Consider the following 17331-nt stretch of genomic DNA (forward strand, 5'->3'; position numbering starts at 1 on the left):
TCGAATAATTCTATTTTATTCTTTTCCGGAAGCAAACTACTATATTTTATTATAGGAATATGAATAATTTTTATTTTGTTATATTATATTTTTTTCAACTTTTTTTTTTTAATTTTTTAGTCCAAATAAATTTATAAATCTAAATAATTTGTAATAGCGTGATATAAATCTAAATTTTATAAATTTATTTGTTGGTCGTAGTGATTGAGGTGGTGGTGATTTTGGTAGTGGTGATAATAGAGTGGTGATTGTGGAGTGATGATGGTAGTAGTGATTGTGGTGATTGAGGTGGTGGTGGTTACGGTAGTGGTGATATTGGAGTGGTGATTGTGGTGGTAGTGATTGTAAACAATGGAATTCAAAATTTGGTTAGGGTTTAGCTTTTCAGAGATTATAATATAATGATCATTACAAAGATTTTTGGATGGAATGGCTATTTACATATGGCAATTGACTATGTAGGGTCTGTTCGGCAAAATTAACTATTTTGATAGTTGTTAACTGTTTTAATAGAATTTAAGCGTTAGCTGTTTGAATAACTTTTTATGAAACATTAAAAACTAAACGTTATATGAGTTAACTTTTTATAAAATGCTACCTTAAACTCTAAAAATTAGTTTAAATATTATTTTAACGAACACTGTAAAAAGTAGCATTTAGCATTTTGACCAGTCAAAATGCTAAAAGCTACTTGAAAAACTGTTACCGAACACAGCCGTAATATAATTTCTATCCATCTCCGCAGTCCCTGCAACTGAGAAAAGTGTGGTTAGCTTTGACACCAGTGGATATGATATTGGAAGAACCACACCTCAAAGGCTAGCCGGTGAAGTTGGAGAATTCAAGTTCATATGAACCACATATTAAAATCACATACTTTCCCAATCTTTCATACCTTGTTTTGGAAAGATAAGTTTCATAACTTGTTTTGCAGCTAGAATTCTAACAAATTTATTATATTCCATCAGCAAATTCCTAGGTATCTCAGTTTTCAGAAAAATAATTTATTTTTGAAAAATATTTTTTAAATAACTGATGCAGTGTTATTTACTTGGAAATTGAAAATTAATTAAAAATATTAAAATTTTAATCTATAAAACTATAAAAATATTTTACTACTACACTAAGTCATTGATTAATTTATTTTATATATTTTTATATTTTTATATTATGATGGCCATTAGTCATCATAATTTCCTTCCCTTAAAGCTAAATTGACGTCAAACAAACATTTTGCAAGTGTCAACTTATATAATATTTGTCACCTAATGTTGTTGCTTGATTTACTTTTAAGGAAGGATATGATAAAATAGCTAAAGAAAGATAATTATAAGTTAATCTCTTGTCTATAAAGTTTCCCTTTTTCAAAACCTTAAAGTGCAATGGAAGAGATGAAATGTCCCTTTTCAACATCTCTTCAACTATAAATAGGTTTCTACACTTTTTTTCTCTTTCATTCAAATTCCATTCAAAAATGAAGATTCTGAAGAGCACCGATGCTGTTTGTTTTCTCTTCTTGATACTGATTTCTTTGTTATCTGGTAAAATTACTATTGTTGTTTTGTTCTTTGTTAATTTAATTATATATTATTTTTTCGGTTACTATTGTGTTATGTTTTATTACCTATAATGGAATATAATGTAATATAATCAAAAATATTTTTAACGTAATATCTCTATTAAAAATATTTTTGATTACACTGTATTATGTTCCATTACAATTCACATTTTACTTATAAACTTATATTATTGTGAGATAATTCAACAATTAGATTAAGATTAGTTATGATGATCGCACATTTTACTTCCATTTCTTAAGTTTGTTGCAATTCTGTGTAAATTTTTGGAGCTTTTTTACTCTAAATAAACTTATGAACTTTTTTTTTAGATGAAAATAAACTTATAAACTTATTATGTTTATATATATATAATTTATTTTATAAAATTTGATTATATTTAACCAAATCTTATCAAATTTGTAAACAAAATAAAAAATAATAAAATTTGTAAACAAAAACAAAATTAGTAAAATTATATATTTGACTTGACTAAAATTACTTGACATTGTAATTTAAACTAGGGGTGAGCAAATTTTAGAAAAATCGAAAATCGAATCAAACTCAATTATTTCTGATTTTGGGTTTGATATTTGATTTCTGGTTTCGGCTTCGGTTTTCAATCTTTAAATGGGTTATTGCAAAGCAATTATGTATGAGTAAAATCGAACCATTTGACATAATTGATGTATCGAACCAAACTCACCGGTTTGATTCGGTATCCAAACTTACTTCAGTTTGGTTCAGTTTAAAAAAAAAAAAAAAAAACTACGTTTGATTTTTGCGATTCGGTTCGGAACCAAACCGCATTTGCATGCGCATAATTTAAACATCAATTATTTAATATTGGTATTTGCTACTAGCCTCTGAAACCAGGGGTAAATAAATTTCATAATTAATAATTAGGATATCCAACGTATAAGTTATTACAAATAAATTTTACTAGTGAAAAATTTTTTTTGAGGGAATTTACGAATGAAAATTCACTCGCAAATTAATTAAGTTTGACACTTAGATAAATTTTTGCAGGGTCCATATTAGCACATCAAGTTACATTTTTTGTGCACAACAAATGCCCATTTCCCATATGGCCAGCAACAGCTCCAAACACAGGCCACCCTGTAATAGCTGATGGTGGATTCTACCTTCCCTCAGGTAAATCTCAACAGATAATTGCTCCATGGGATTGGAACGGTCGAATTTGGGCTCGAACTGGTTGTAATTTCAGCTCTAATCGGCTTCCGGCTTGTCAGACAGGCGATTGTGATGGCCGATTAGCTTGTAATGGACTAATAGGCATACCTCCGGTTACGCTAGTACAAATCTCTCTCCAAGCAGATAAAAGTAAGCCGAATTTCTATGATGTGAGCTTAGTCGATGGGTATAACATTCCGATTTCAATTACAAGTAGACCATTATCGTCGAAATGTACAATTGGAGGCTGCTCGAAAAATTTAAATAGCTTATGCCCTCACGAGCTTCAAGTAATTAACAATAATGGAGAAATTATAGCGTGTAAAAGCGCTTGCTTGGCTTTTAATCTCGACTCATTTTGTTGTAGAAATGAGTTTGGGAGTCCAGAGAAATGCAAACCTAATGTTTACTCAAATGTATTTAAGAAGGCTTGCCCTAATTACTATAGCTATGCTTTTGATTCACCACCCCCATTGGTTAATTGTGCATCTAAAGAGTATGTTATTACCTTTTGTCCTTCATCTTGGGGTGATGGTGAGCTCAATTCCATGTAAATAGATTATATGCTGATTAATATAGGCTTGTAATATGATCAGCACTGAACTTTGCTTTGTCAAATAAAACAAAATTTTTAATTTGTGTTTAGCACATTAATATTCTGATTTATATTTCTGTCCTTGTAGCTTTGATTCAAAGTTAAACTTTGAAAATTTAAATGATGGGTTAGAAAGAAAGAAAGGGTTTTTTAAAGGGAAGGAAAGGGAGGGATGGAATGGAAAGAGAAAAAAAAAAATTTTAAAGGAAAAATTACAATACGATCCCTGTGTTTGTGAAATACAATTAGTTCGTCTTTGTCTTCTTTTAGAAAATAGACTAAAATATTCTTATAGTTTACTTCCGACAGATTATGAGGTCCTTTCGTCCAATTTTTGCACATTTTCCATTAATTACTTTATGAAATGATGCACTGTAATTAGTTTAAAAACTCATGAACAAATTAGTTGTATTTTTCAAATAATAGAAACTGCGCTGTAATTATTTTGCTATAATAGTTTAGTATCTCTTTTGACCCATGTGTTTTCTTGTTGATTTAGTGGAAAAGATGCAAAAATTGGATGGAAAGATCTAATAGTGTAACAAAAAAAAAAAAAAATACAGAAATAAATTAGTATATGTTAAAAAAGATAGGGATGAACTAATTGTATTTTACAAATCACAAGAATCGTATTATAATTTTTCATTTTTTTAAGTTTTCCATAAGTACCACGTGTCCTTTAGAGACCTCCCACTCCTCATGTGGATAAAAAAATTAATCAGACCGCACCTGATTAACTACCTATAAAGAAATATTAATATTTTCTTTATACATATATTTGTTTCTTTATCCATTTTAAAGAATATTTTGATTATCTTAATGCGTGACTATTTTGTTATCGAAAATAAATGTGATGAATTATTTAATATATTTAAAAAAAAGAGAGATATCCACTTATGAATTATGCAAAATAGTAAATTTAACTAATATAAAAAATTTTAATCCGTGAAGATCTTGGCATTGAATTGGGCATGGTTTGAGCCAGTTCTTGACAAACAAAGAAAGAAAAAAAAGTTGTACTAGCCCAACGAGTCATGATTAGTGGGCCTCCATATCGGCTTATTACAATATTCAACAGCCCATTATCATGAATGACAGTTCCTCTGCATGGGCCCATTAGAAGATAGTAAAGCTCCAGTCCAGTCTCCACCCCTCGGCGCTCATTAGATAACTGGAAGGGTTCACCATAGATATTAGGGTTTCGGTCTCGCCGCTATAAATATTCAGCGAACACAGCAGTTTTACAAGTGTAGCAGCGAGCAAGGGGTTTTGTGGTCGCGCGTCTCGCTTCAAGATCTTGTTTGATTTTTTATCTTTTTGTTTCTCAGTAATTTTGTGATTCTCTGTGATTTCTTGTTTTTAAGTTCGGTTTTTCTGAAAAAATAAGGAGAAGAATGAAAATTCTCAATCAATTGATGAGAAAAAACTGCAACAATATGATGGAATACGTTCCATGATTCATGGTATTTAAGTCTCTGATGATTGATTATGAATGTTTTTTTTTTTTTCCTTTTAGATCTCTGAAGGTTTTTGATTTTTTCAATTTTCTTTTTCTTTTGAAATTTTTAGATGAGATATGATGAGTAATTTTTGGTCCGTGTTTCTGATTTAACCGTGACTGATTACCATTTTAGCACACTCTGATCTCATTTTAATATATCAGATTTTGGAATTTTTTAAAAATATTATTTTAGAATTTAATTTTTGTAAAGAAATTAATTGTGGCAGAAATTTTAAATTGAGTCTTGTTTATTAGTTTTTTTTGATATGTAAGCTTAAAATGTGATTTGAAGCTTCTGCTGTGATGAATCTATGAAATTATTCACATGTCAGACTTCAGAGATTTTCAATCAATGAGAAGAAATTTCATCTCTCTGAGCAGAAGTGAGTTATCCCAAATTGAGAAAAGAAGAGCTCTTTAAAATTGAGAAGCATTGGGCTGGGATTTACCTTCTTTAATTTAATTTACCATGGTCCAAATGAGGGCATTTTGAAGTCTTTTCTTTAAAAGAATTATTTTATAAAAAACCCAAACTTTATTCAAACTTCTGAAAGAAAAAAACAGTATTAAGTGATCTGGATCCACATTAACCTCAATGTCACGTTACATCATTTTTATATTAACGTTTTTTAAAAATAAATTGATATATTTTTGGAAGACCTTTTCATTAACTGTGAAGTAAACTCTAGGGTCAGGGTGTGATGAGCTTATTCTGGAAAAGGGGCCTAATTTTTAGAGATGTGGTAATACATTTAAGAAATTATTCAAATTTTATTTCATCGATGTATTCGCCCCTGTTACCAGGAAAAAATGTAGCTTGTGATAGAAAACAAAAGACTTATTTGATGATTTGAATTTTACAAGATACATATATTTACAAAAAAAATCTTATGATAGAATAATTTTCAAAATTGAGTTTTTATGTTTAAATTTGAGATAGAAATAATGGCTAAATTTAAAAAGTGAAATTAAATTTTTTTAATCATTTTATATAAATTTAAAAGCTAAATTGATTAAAAAGCTCAAATTTAAAATTTTTAACTTGTTAAATAAATTCAGGATCAAATTAATCTTTGTTTTAATTTATAATTGAATTCAATGAAACTCGAATCCAACAATCCCTTTTTTGGTTTTTTTGTCTAGATTAAAATTACAATCTAATCCTCATGACACCTTCTTCGATATATACAGGAAGCTAGTAAGAAAGAAACAGGTAATTACCAAGAAAACTAAAACTAAAAATTTCACAAAGCCAAACATAGCATTATACTCTGTATCTCTTCACTATATATACCAAACCCCAACACATTTCTTTTCTCATCTTTCAAGCCAAAACAAAATATTTTCTCTCTATCCAAACAAGATGAGTGTACTAGAGATGTGGACTAATCTTGGCACCGCAATTGGAAGCCTAATGTTTGCTTATGCTATGTTTCAACAGTACTTCCCTGATCAACTTCGTGGCTACGCCAGAACATATTTAAACAAATTGATAGATTTTACCTCTCCTTATATTCACATCACCTTCGATGAATAAACAGGCGAGCGTCTGAAGCGCAGCGAAGTCTATACCGCCATCCAAAGCTACCTTAGCGCCAACTCTTCTATGCGCGCCAAGCGGTTAAAGGCTGATGTTGTTAAAGATAACCAATCTGTTGTTCTTACTATGGATGATCATGAAGAAATTACTGATGACTTCAATGGAATCAAAATCTGGTGGTCTTCAAGGAAAAATACCCCCAGAACACAGTCTTTTTCCCTCTATCCTGACAGGGATGAGAGAAGATATTTTAATCTCACTGTCCATGGGCGTCATAGAAAAACCATTATGACGTCTTACATAGATCATGTTATTAAAGAAGGGAAAGCGATTTCTGTTAAGAATAGGCAGAGAAAGCTTTATACTAATAATCCAAGTGATAATTGGTATGGATGGAAAGCTACCAAATGGAGTCATGCGGTGTCTAAGCATCCTGCGAGTTTTGATACTTTGGCAATGGCGACAAAGATGAAAGAACAGATCAAGAACGATTTGATCAAGTTTACTAAAGGGAAAGATTATTACGCCAAGATTGGGAAAGCTTGGAAAAGAGGTTATTTGCTTTTTGGTCCACCAGGAACTGGGAAGACGACGATGGTTGCTGCTATGGCTAATTTCTTGAATTATGATGTTTATGATCTTGAATTAACTACAGTTAAGGATAACAGTGAGCTTAGAAGGTTATTGATTGAGACAACCAGTAAGTCCATTATTGTGATTGAGGATATCGATTGTTCTCTTGATCTTACTGGTCAAAGAAAGCCAAAGAAGGAGAAAGATGATGATGAAAAAGACGAGAATAAAGATCCGGTTTCTAAAAAGAAAAAGGAATTAGAAGAAGAAGCAAGTAAAAGTAGCAAGGTGACTCTATCTGGGCTTTTGAATTTCATTGATGGGATTTGGTCTGCTTGTGGTGGAGAAAGAATTATAGTGTTTACTACTAATTATGTGGAGAAACTTGATCCAGCTTTAATTAGAAGGGGAAGAATGGATAGGCACATAGAAATGTCTTACTGTTGTTTTGAAGCCTTTAAGGTTTTAGCTAAGACTCATTTGGACATAGATTCTCACGAATTGTTTGTGAAAATTGAGAAACTGTTGGAGGAAGTGAAGATGACACCAGCTGACGTTTCAGAGATTTTCATGCCAAAATCAGAAGATGAAGATGAAGATGAAGAGACTCGTTTAAAGAATTTGGTTGCTGCTCTTGAGGAGGCAAAGGAAGAGGAAGCAAGAAAGAAGGCTGAGGAAGAAGAGAAGTTAAAAGCAGAGCAAGAAGAGAAAGAGAAAGCTTGTAAAGAACAATGTTAAAGAAATCAAAGAAAATGACTTGAGTGAAAATGGGGAAAAAGGGGATTCTCTTTGAAGACTTTAACTGAGAAATAAAATTAGCAAAGCTCAAAAACATGACTGAATTGGGTATTTTATGTAGATTTACTCTTTAGATTTGCAAGAGTAAAGTGTTCCTATTTGAGCATCAATAAGTTGAAAAATTAGGATTCGAAATTAATCAAATGAAAAATTGTGTTCTATAAGCAAATTTATATTTTCTCAGTCAAAAATCTTTACATCGTGTGATCTGTTGGACAGCTGTTTTGCTCTCTTAACCACCGATCTTGATAAGTCTCAGCTTGATGATGCAGATGGCGGAGGCAGCGGCGGTTATGGATGTCCTGGTAGGTTACATTGAAATCGAAACGATGAGAGAGGAATTAAATTACTTTTTTATCTTTTAAAAAAAAAATTTACGTTTTTTAAAAAAAAGAAAAATTATGTGTTTTTTTAATAAGTGACATATTAAATAGATACTTTTTCCCAACAAGAAGAAGGGGAAGTAGATTTTTTCTGACAAAAATAAACAAAATCATGCATAAGTCAAATAAAATCAAAATCACAGGTTAATATCCAAAGAAAATCAGACAAACTACACATTCTAAAACTCTAAGTCGTTAATTTTCATTGTATTCTCCCTCCTTGATCTCTCTATCTCTATCACAGCAAATTTGAACCAAACTTTTAAACAATGCCAAAACACCCTATTTTAATTAAAACTCACCGTTTCAGTCAGCAAAATAGGACCATGCTTACATTTCCCAAAATAGAAGGAAAACTCAAACTTTAAAATCTATATTTAGAAAAAAAAAAAAAACAAAACAAAAACCAAATTTGCCCTTTTTTTCAGAAGAAAAAAATTTCATGTGTTGAGTTGAAATCTATGCGGAACACACACGCAGTCAAAAGTAGAAAAAGAAAGATAATTTCAATTTTTTTTAATTCATATGTACAGGTCATTGCAAAAGAGACTAAAACGTTAAAAGCCGAAATCCTTAATTTTCTATCCTAAACACTATCCTGCAAAATGAAATTGTTAATCAATTATGTTATAATATTCCCAACAATGTTCATACAAACCGTTTCATTTAGCTTCTTTTTTTTTTTTTTTTTTTTTTTTTTTTTTTTTTTTTTTTCAAAATAGCTCCTTTATGGGGCTTTTCAGATGGAGTTGTTCCTTTTCTTTTTAATTTGGTTAAATTACGTAAATAAGAAAAAAAAATAATTCTTTCCTATTGGTTTATTGATGGATTCGAAATTAATCAAATGAAAAATAAGAGTTAATAATTGTGTTCTATAAGCAAATTTATATTTTCACAGTAAAAAATCTTTACATCGTGTGATCTGTTGGACAGCTGTTTTGCTCTTTTAACCACCGATCTTGATAAGTCTCAGCTTGATGATGCAGATGGCGGAGGCGGCGGCGGTTATGGATGTCTTGGTAGGTTACATTGGAATCGAAACGATGAGAGAGGAATTAAATTACTTTTTTTTCTTTTAAAAAAGAAAAATTACGTTTTAAAAAAAAAAAGAAAAATTACGTGTTTTTTTAATAAGTGACGTGTTAAATAGATACTTTTTCCCAACAAGAAGAAGGGGAAGTTCCGACAAGAATAAACAAAATCATGCATAAGTCAAATAAAATCAAAATCACAGATTAATTGTCACGACCCGATTCCATGGGCCGGACCGGCACTAGGGCCTAGGTAAGCTTAAGGCCCCTGAGACCCGTAGTAAACCTGAAACACTAAAAATTTACTATCTCAATACAATTTTAAACATTCAGCCCATATTAATAAGAAAATAAACCTCAAGGTTCTATTAAATCTCGGCCCAAATTTATCAGTTACAACATTCCACAGTTCCGGCCCAATTAACAATACATCACATTTTTAATATGGGCTCGCATAATTATATCGTCTATGTTAATACACGACTAATTGTACACAAATTCTACAACTGCGGAATCACTAACTGATAGATATACATAGAATTTTATACATATAGATGCATAGCAAAATAATTATTGAACTAGTAAAATTTTCTTTCTAGCCCTGCAACGAAGGAACATAGCTTGACCGAATTAAAAAGAAACTTACTTCCTGAAAAATTAAACAAGATATGTGAGCTTTCTAAGGAGCAACTATTATTGCACAACACACACATTCACACAAATGTGTAAATATATCAATCTAGTCATCCGACTAGTTATATGCTCATACAGTCAGTCACACAAATGGCATATCACCAGTAATCACAATTAATATCACCTTCAAATAATCACATCACGTGGAAATTGGTCTGTGGCGTCACTGAAACCCCGATGAGCCATCCTCCCACATGGCTCATCCACTCACATGTGCACCAGGGAGCCGATCCCTCATACTGGCCGACCGGTTTAATCCTCACTTGACCAGCCCTCTCATTTTTTTTCCATTCTCTCTTTTTTTTATATACATATATATACCAACAGGAGGCAACTCGGTGGTCTCCATCCAATCTAGATCATCAGGCGCACACAACAGGAGGCCACCCTGCGGGCTGCAATCAAATCTAGACTATCAGGTGCGCAACGACGAGAGGCCATCCTGTGGTTAACGGTAACGGTAACGGTAGGTGCACACGGGGGCGCCGATCTCCCATTTACCTGGCTAAGGATCCATATAACGGTAATGGTATATAACGGTAACGGTAATCAGGATCCATATAACGGTAACGGTCTCACAAACCCATGGTGACCCACTTCATCCCAATTCCACACAAACAAAGCACAGCAATATCACAACACAATTAATCAAGTATTGCAATTAAATGCAAGCATATTAATCAATTAAACATCGTAATGCAATGCACAATTAGACATCCAAAATCAAATGCAAATAAATAAGTAAATAGTATTAACAATAAACAACAATAATAAAAATAAATAATAATAATAATAAACAATAATAATGGAAATAAATAAATAATTGAATAATTAAATGAATAATAATGATAATAAATAAATAATTAGAGCACTTTATTTATTATGTATCAAATTATAGGATTTATCTAAATAAGCTTAGTTATTTTGTTATTAATTAAAATTAGTCTAGGTTCTATTGAAATTTCGGCAGAACCTCCCCTAAAAATATGACTATCTACCTGTTTAAATATCACAATAATATTATATATTTATCAATCAATACACACAGCCCATCCGTCGGGCAATCAATCAACTTAATTCCCATCCTCCTTTCAAAACAACCATGTCAACATTCACCAATTAATTTACAAATTATAATAACCTCCAAGCATGTTCCAACGATATTATTAATTGTTCTCTAACTAATTATCAAATAAATGTACAGTTTATAAACAAACTTGTATCAATAAGTTAAATTCAACCATCCTCGTTTGATAGTTACCTAGCCTTTAAATATTATAGAACTCTTTATCAAGCCTTCATTTCTTCATCCTTGCTTAAAGGTAACACTCACATATTTATACCTTCATCAAATTTTTAAATTAGCCACTAAGAACAAATGCTTCAATTAAACTAAAATTTAATGAATACCTCTACTAAGAAATCCAATTTACAACTTAAAATATACCAACTGACTAATTCTTAAAAATAATTAGATCTACTACTTCAAATATTCCATATCAAGCAATAATCTATATAAATTATTGAAAATAGATGCCGCCACTACCAAAAGTTTCTCAATTCTCATCAAATTTAGTCATTAGAACCTCTACATCCACAACAAGTTATGAAGAGCACATTTATTCCAACAATATAAACTTGGTTTAAGCAAAAATCCATGATTTTCTCTAACTAGAAGCTGCCATTATATCAAAGAAACCTTGAGTTATTGATTAAACTCATACATCATATGCTACTTAACCTATTTCCCACCAAGAACTTAATTTAAAACTTTGTTTGCATTATACCACAGTAATTGTTCAAGCTAATTAATTAAAATGGCATGCTGCCATTTCAGGTTTCTCAATTCTTTCGCCATTTCAGTTTATAGTTCAATTGAAATGGTACAATCAAGGTTTCCTTCATAACATACCAAGAATTCAACCAACAACCAAAAATACCTACTATCGTACTAACGAATCATCGTTTCCTTACAAAAATTCATAATAGATTCAATAATCTAGCTATTCTATATGTGAATTCAATTTATAGCTTCCATTTATATATTATTATTATTTTTATTTATTTTTTTTATCAAAATTTCTTAGTTAATCTTCATAACAGTAGCTGAGAAGTTCCATTTCTATATCAACTCTCCAATTCAGGATCAAAATTCATGAAATGAATTAAAAAGGGTTGAAAATAATTTACCCAACTCGTCGAAAATTCGAAAGGAAAGCAGATAGCGCGACTGTACCTATTGCAAGCAGCTCTTGGGTTTGATGCGCCAGCCGGAACAGGATGGAGAGAGTGAAGAAGAGACCGAAGCTTCTTCATCGACGCCGCCGGCAAATCAAGCAGGAGGAGGCTCGACGCAATTTTCCGATCGAAGGATGTCGCGGCTCTCCTGCACCTTCTGCGCACGCTAGAGACGAAAGAGAGATGAGAAGGGAGGCCGGAATCCGCTGTGGCGTGGAGGCGACGGCAAGGCGTGGCGCTGGTCTCCGGTGATCGAAAAACGAGAGGAGGAGAGGGCCAGGTGAGGTCGCCCTCGAGGAAGAAGAAGAAAGGAGAGAAAAAAAAGAAAGAAAGAAAGTAGGTCGGTTTCTGGATCATTCCGGTTCAATTCGAACTGGTTTGGTCTGATTCAATGATTTGGCTCGATTTGCAGGTTTTCTAATCCGATTTGATTTATTTTGATTCTTTTAGTTAGGTTCTAGAACATTTCCTCAATTTACTAAATAATAAGAATAATAATAGATTTTTAGAATAATTAATTTATATAGTAATCACACACATATACATATACATTTTTAATAATTTAATAATTAGTGCTCCATAGTTACTCTTAAAAATTTCTAAAGGTTCTCCACTCGACAAATATTTAATAATATGATTTGGGCTTGAGCCCAACTCCGTACACTTGGGCTCGAATTAGAATTAAACAGTATTTGCAGTCCAGACATTCGAAAATTCAGATTTTTGATTTAATAAAAGTTCAAAAGTTTCAAAAATAAAAATTAAGGGTGTTTCATTAATATCCAAAGAAAATCAGACAAACTAAACATTCTAAAACTCTAAGTCAGTAATTTTCATTGTATTCTCCCTCCTTGATCTCTCTGTCTCTATCACAGCAAACTTGAACCAAACTTTTAAACAATGCCAAAACACCCCGTTTTAATTAAAACTCACCGTTTCAGTCAGCAAAATAGGACCATGATTACATTTCTCAAAATAGAAGGAAAACTCAAACATTAAAATCTATATTTAGAAAAAAAAAAAAACAAAACAAAAACCAAATTTGCCAATTTTTTTCAGAAGAAAAAAAGCTCATGTGTTGAGTTGAAATCTATGCGAAACACACACGCAGTCAAAAGTAGAAAAAGAATAATAATTTTAATTTTTTTAATTCATATGTATAGGTCATTGCAAAAGAGACTAAAACGTTAAAAGCCGAAATCCTTAATTTTCTATCCTAAACGCTATCCCTGCAAAATGAAATTGTTAATCAATTATGTTATAATATTCCCAACAATATTCATACAAACCGTTTCATTTATTTATTTTTTTCCAAAATAGCTCGTTTTATGGGCTTCTCGGATGGAGTTGTTCCTTTTCTTTTTGATTTGGTTGAATTACATAAATAAGAAAAAAAAAACAATTTTTTCCCATTGGTTTATTGATCAATTATTTTTTATGTTTTCCATATATGTGTATGGGAATGTTTTAATGAATTTTTTTTTTTTGTGGAGGTGGAGCGAAAAGCAAATAATGTTTATAAAAGTCTACAAAAGCAACTCCGACAAGGCCCACCTGTCCAGCCCACCCATTCATGATTCATGGGAGCATAGTCCTCTCAATGTATGTAATTTTTAAATACATAAAATTTATGTAATTTTTAAATATACAATAGTATTACAAATTTATATTTCAATTATTTATCATTGGTTATTTAATTAAAATTTAACAATTTAAAAAAACTTTAAAATTCTAAATTCGTTAAATAAACACATATGATATTTAATTTTTTCAAAAGAATGAATTTAATATTATAATTAATGATTTTATTTTAATAGTCTTTTTGAAAAAAAATATGAAATTGAAATGATTGAGTTTTAAAATTACAGTAACATATTTAAAAATTTAAATACTAATAATTATTCTTATTGCAATTTCTGATATGTAAATTTTAGGAAATTATTTTTTTCCTATTGAGAATCATGATGTATATTAAAAAAATCTCTATTATTTTGTTGTTATTTATACTATTTTCATTAAAATAATTTTGACCACATATAATATATTTGCTTATGAAAATAATATTATATTTCAAAACACTCTTTTAAATTAAATTTATTTTTTATTTATCATATGAAAATCTATTTTCGTCTCTATGAAAAATCCTGGTTCCTTCCACTGGCAGGATATGACATGATCCAAACCCACGTAATAATTTAAAAATGGTTGACCAAATAGTCAATAGTCAATTGCTAAATGGTTGACTAAAACCATGCGTTCAAATTGGCCCGTGTCGGTTTGTCGTATTAAATTCTTTTGTTTTTTCTTTGTCGGTTGTTGTATAATAATTAAAGAATTACTTTAAGTATAACAAACTCAGTAATTTCACTAAATTGCTTTTTATTTAAAAAATAATAGTTATTTGTAAAAATATTTATTGTAATTAATCTAAATAAGAAAAATATTAAAAAATATTATTTATTATTCAAAATGCTCAAAACTATTTATATTTTATGATAAAATAATCATTTAAAAGCAACTTATATTTTGAGACAAAAGGAATATATAATTTTATGCATTAAAATCATATTATTAACCACAAGGAAAACTTTTGAGACCCTGTTTTATCAGTGTGAGAAAGAAGCCAAACTTCAGAATCTAAGTTAGAAAAATTTAGTCACCTCTTTGTTTGTGGACCATATTAGAAAATTTCAAATTTAAGTTAATGGGTGAATTTTTTTTTTTTAAAAAATTAGTTTATTCTTATTGTTGAAATCTACGAAACAGTGAGTTGTAAAAGTAAAATTTCAATATTTGATTGGTACAGAAATGTTACAATTCTAATAAAAAGCTTCTTTTATCAGTCATAAACTTTGACTATTGTTAGAGATGATATATATTGTCCAACCAATGAAGAAATTTAATGAAATTGATTAAACATTTTATAATGTAAAATGTAAATCATAATTATGCATTAATAAATATATATAAAAAGGGTGTCGTATAATTTAAATCATGCAATATAACGCAAATTTCTTCTCATTCAACTCATATTATGCATTAATAGATCTACGATAATTAATACAAACATAGCAAGTCATCATTTTAAACCTTTCCATTTTCAGTGAAGCCATTTTCTTTGATCTCTTTAACTGATACTCCATTAGCTTCTTTGTCCTTCTCATCTTTTTTATTAGAATCTTGCTCTTTCTCTTTCTCTTCTTGCTCTGCTTTCAATTTTTCCTCCTCAAGAGCAGCAATCAAATTCTTCAGACAAGTCTCTTCATCTTCATCTACTGATTTTGGCATCAAATTCTCTGCAACATCAGCTGGTGTCATTTTAACTTCCTCCAGCAATTTCTCAATTTTCACAAACAGTTCATGAGAATCAATGTCCAAATAATTCTTAGCTAAAACCTTAAAGGCTTCAAAACAACAGTAAGACATTTCTATATGCCTATCCATTCTTCCCCTTCTAATTAAAGCTGGATCAAGTTTCTCCACATAATTAGTAGTAAACACTACAATTCTTTCTCCACTACAAGCAGACCAAATCCCATCAATGAAATTCAAAAGCCCAGATAGAGTCACCTTGCTACTTTTACTTGCTTCTTCTTCTAATTCCTTTTTCTTTTTAGAAACCGGATCTTTATTCTCGTCTTTTTCATCATCATCTTTCTCCTTCTTTGGCTTTCTTTGACCAGTAAGATCAAGAGAACAATCAATATCCTCAATCACAATAATAGACTTACTGGTCGTCTCAATCAATAACTTTCTAAGCTCACTGTTATCCTTCACTGTAGTTAATTCAAGATCATAAACATCATAATTCAAGAAATTAGCCATAGCAGCAATCATCGTTGACTTCCCAGTTCCTGGTGGACCATAAAGAAGATAACCTCTTTTCCAAGCTTTTCCAATCTTGGCATAATAATCTTTCCCTTTAGTGAACTTGATTAAATCGTTCTTGATCTGTTCTTTCAACTTTGTCGCCATTGCCAAACTGTTAAACGTCGCTGGATGCTCAAACACAACATGGCTCCATTTAGTACCTCTCCATCCATGCCAATCCTTGCTTGCATTATTAGTATAAAGCTTTCTTTGCCGATTTTTAACTGCAGTGGCCTTTCCTTCTTTAATAACATGATCTATATAAGACTTAATAATGATATCTCTATAACGTCTATGGACAGTGAGTTTGAAAAACCTTCTCTCATCCAATTCAGGATAGAAAGAAAATGATTTCGTTTGGGGATCCTTTTTGATTGAAGTCCACCAAACTTTAATTCCTTGAAAATCATCAGTAACTTCTTCATGGTGATCCATTGTAAGTAACACAGACTTCCCATCTTTGACTACATCAGCTTTAAGTCGCTTGGCCCGCATTGATGAGTTGGTGCTAAGGTAGTTTTGAATGGCGGCGTAGACCTCGCTCCGTTGCAGGTCCTCTCCGGTATATTCATCAAAGATAATATGGATATATGGGTAGAAGATGCTAATAATCTTTTGGCTATAAGTATCAATATAGCTGCGAAGTTGATAAGGGAAGTACTGTTGAAACATAGCCCAAGCAAACATTAGGCCAGCAATTGCTGAACCTAGCTGAGTAAAACCCTCTGCTATGCCCATTTTTTTTTTCTCTTAAGAGTAAGAACTCTTGATTTGATAGTGGAAATTGGCTGGATATTTAATAATGTTTAGAAAGACAGAGAAGTGTTTATATAATGAAGAAACTTGGGAAATAAGTTTTTTTTCCTTGCAGGGTGAGCAAGTTACGCAATGTCGTTTTCATAGACTTAATTACACATGTGTGTAGAAAGACACAGAAGTGTTTATATAATGAAGAAACTTGGGAAATAAGTTTTTTTTTCTTGCAGGGTGAGCAAGTTACGCAATGTCGTTTTCATTAGACTTAATTACACACGTGTGTTCACCTATGTACCAAATAAATCATAAATAGAATTTTGGTTCAAAACAGAATATTTTTAATTTATTTAGATTTCAATTTATGTATTAGGTCATTTTTAATTGCCTAACATGAACAATGCGTCACCATCTTCTTGGAAACTTCATTTTCTTTGATCCATTCCAGCCGGTTCTCATTGGTTCAAGCCACTTTGGACTGATTTCAATTTTAAAACCAAAAATTGAAACTGAATGAATCCTTTTGATTCAAAATCAAAACTTTTAAATTGATTTCAATCCAATCAAAATCAATTCTATTTAAGATTATTTAGAAAATAAATTTAA

At 30.9% G+C, this 17331-nt stretch overlaps 1 protein-coding gene, 3 non-coding genes and 2 pseudogenes across 4 annotated transcripts; 5 read left to right on the forward strand and 1 right to left on the reverse strand.

Moving 5' to 3' along the window:
* Positions 1–1382: 1382 nt before the first annotated feature.
* Positions 1383–3398, forward strand: LOC105642437 (Pathogenesis-related thaumatin superfamily protein). Its single transcript, XM_012227265.4, has 2 exons — positions 1383–1541; positions 2586–3398. Exons 1-2 carry the CDS (start codon positions 1397–1399, stop codon positions 3302–3304), a joined length of 864 nt encoding a protein of 287 aa, XP_012082655.2. The 5' UTR covers positions 1383–1396; the 3' UTR covers positions 3305–3398.
* Positions 3399–4751: 1353 nt separating this feature from the next.
* Positions 4752–4829, forward strand: LOC119370642 (small nucleolar RNA Z199). Its single transcript, XR_005178202.1, has one exon. It is a non-coding gene; the product is annotated as a small nucleolar RNA Z199 (small nucleolar RNA).
* Positions 4830–4916: 87 nt separating this feature from the next.
* Positions 4917–4993, forward strand: LOC119370641 (small nucleolar RNA SNORD18). Its single transcript, XR_005178201.1, has one exon. It is a non-coding gene; the product is annotated as a small nucleolar RNA SNORD18 (small nucleolar RNA).
* Positions 4994–5138: 145 nt separating this feature from the next.
* On the forward strand, positions 5139–5230 carry LOC119370645 (small nucleolar RNA R64/Z200 family). Its single transcript, XR_005178205.1, has one exon. It is a non-coding gene; the product is annotated as a small nucleolar RNA R64/Z200 family (small nucleolar RNA).
* Positions 5231–6039: 809 nt separating this feature from the next.
* LOC105642443 (AAA-ATPase ASD, mitochondrial pseudogene) lies at positions 6040–7791 on the forward strand (annotated as a pseudogene).
* A 7297-nt stretch (positions 7792–15088) lies between these two features.
* Positions 15089–16775, reverse strand: LOC149492512 (AAA-ATPase ASD, mitochondrial pseudogene; annotated as a pseudogene).
* Between the last annotated feature and the right edge of the window lie 556 nt (positions 16776–17331).

This window comes from Jatropha curcas, chromosome 11, assembly GCF_041381405.1.
Source record: "Jatropha curcas cultivar XTBG-Jc1 chromosome 11, XTBG_Jcur_1.0, whole genome shotgun sequence".
In the NCBI taxonomy this organism is placed as follows: Eukaryota; Viridiplantae; Streptophyta; class Magnoliopsida; order Malpighiales; family Euphorbiaceae; genus Jatropha; species Jatropha curcas.

Coding starts and splice junctions, on each gene's coding strand:
- LOC105642437 (XM_012227265.4), top strand. CDS start 1,397: ATGTCCCTTTTCAACATCTCTTCAACTATAAATAGGTTTCTACACTTT. Junction 1,542..2,585: donor ACTGATTTCTTTGTTATCTG/GTAAAATTACTA, acceptor AAATTTTTGCAG/GGTCCATATTAGCACATCAA.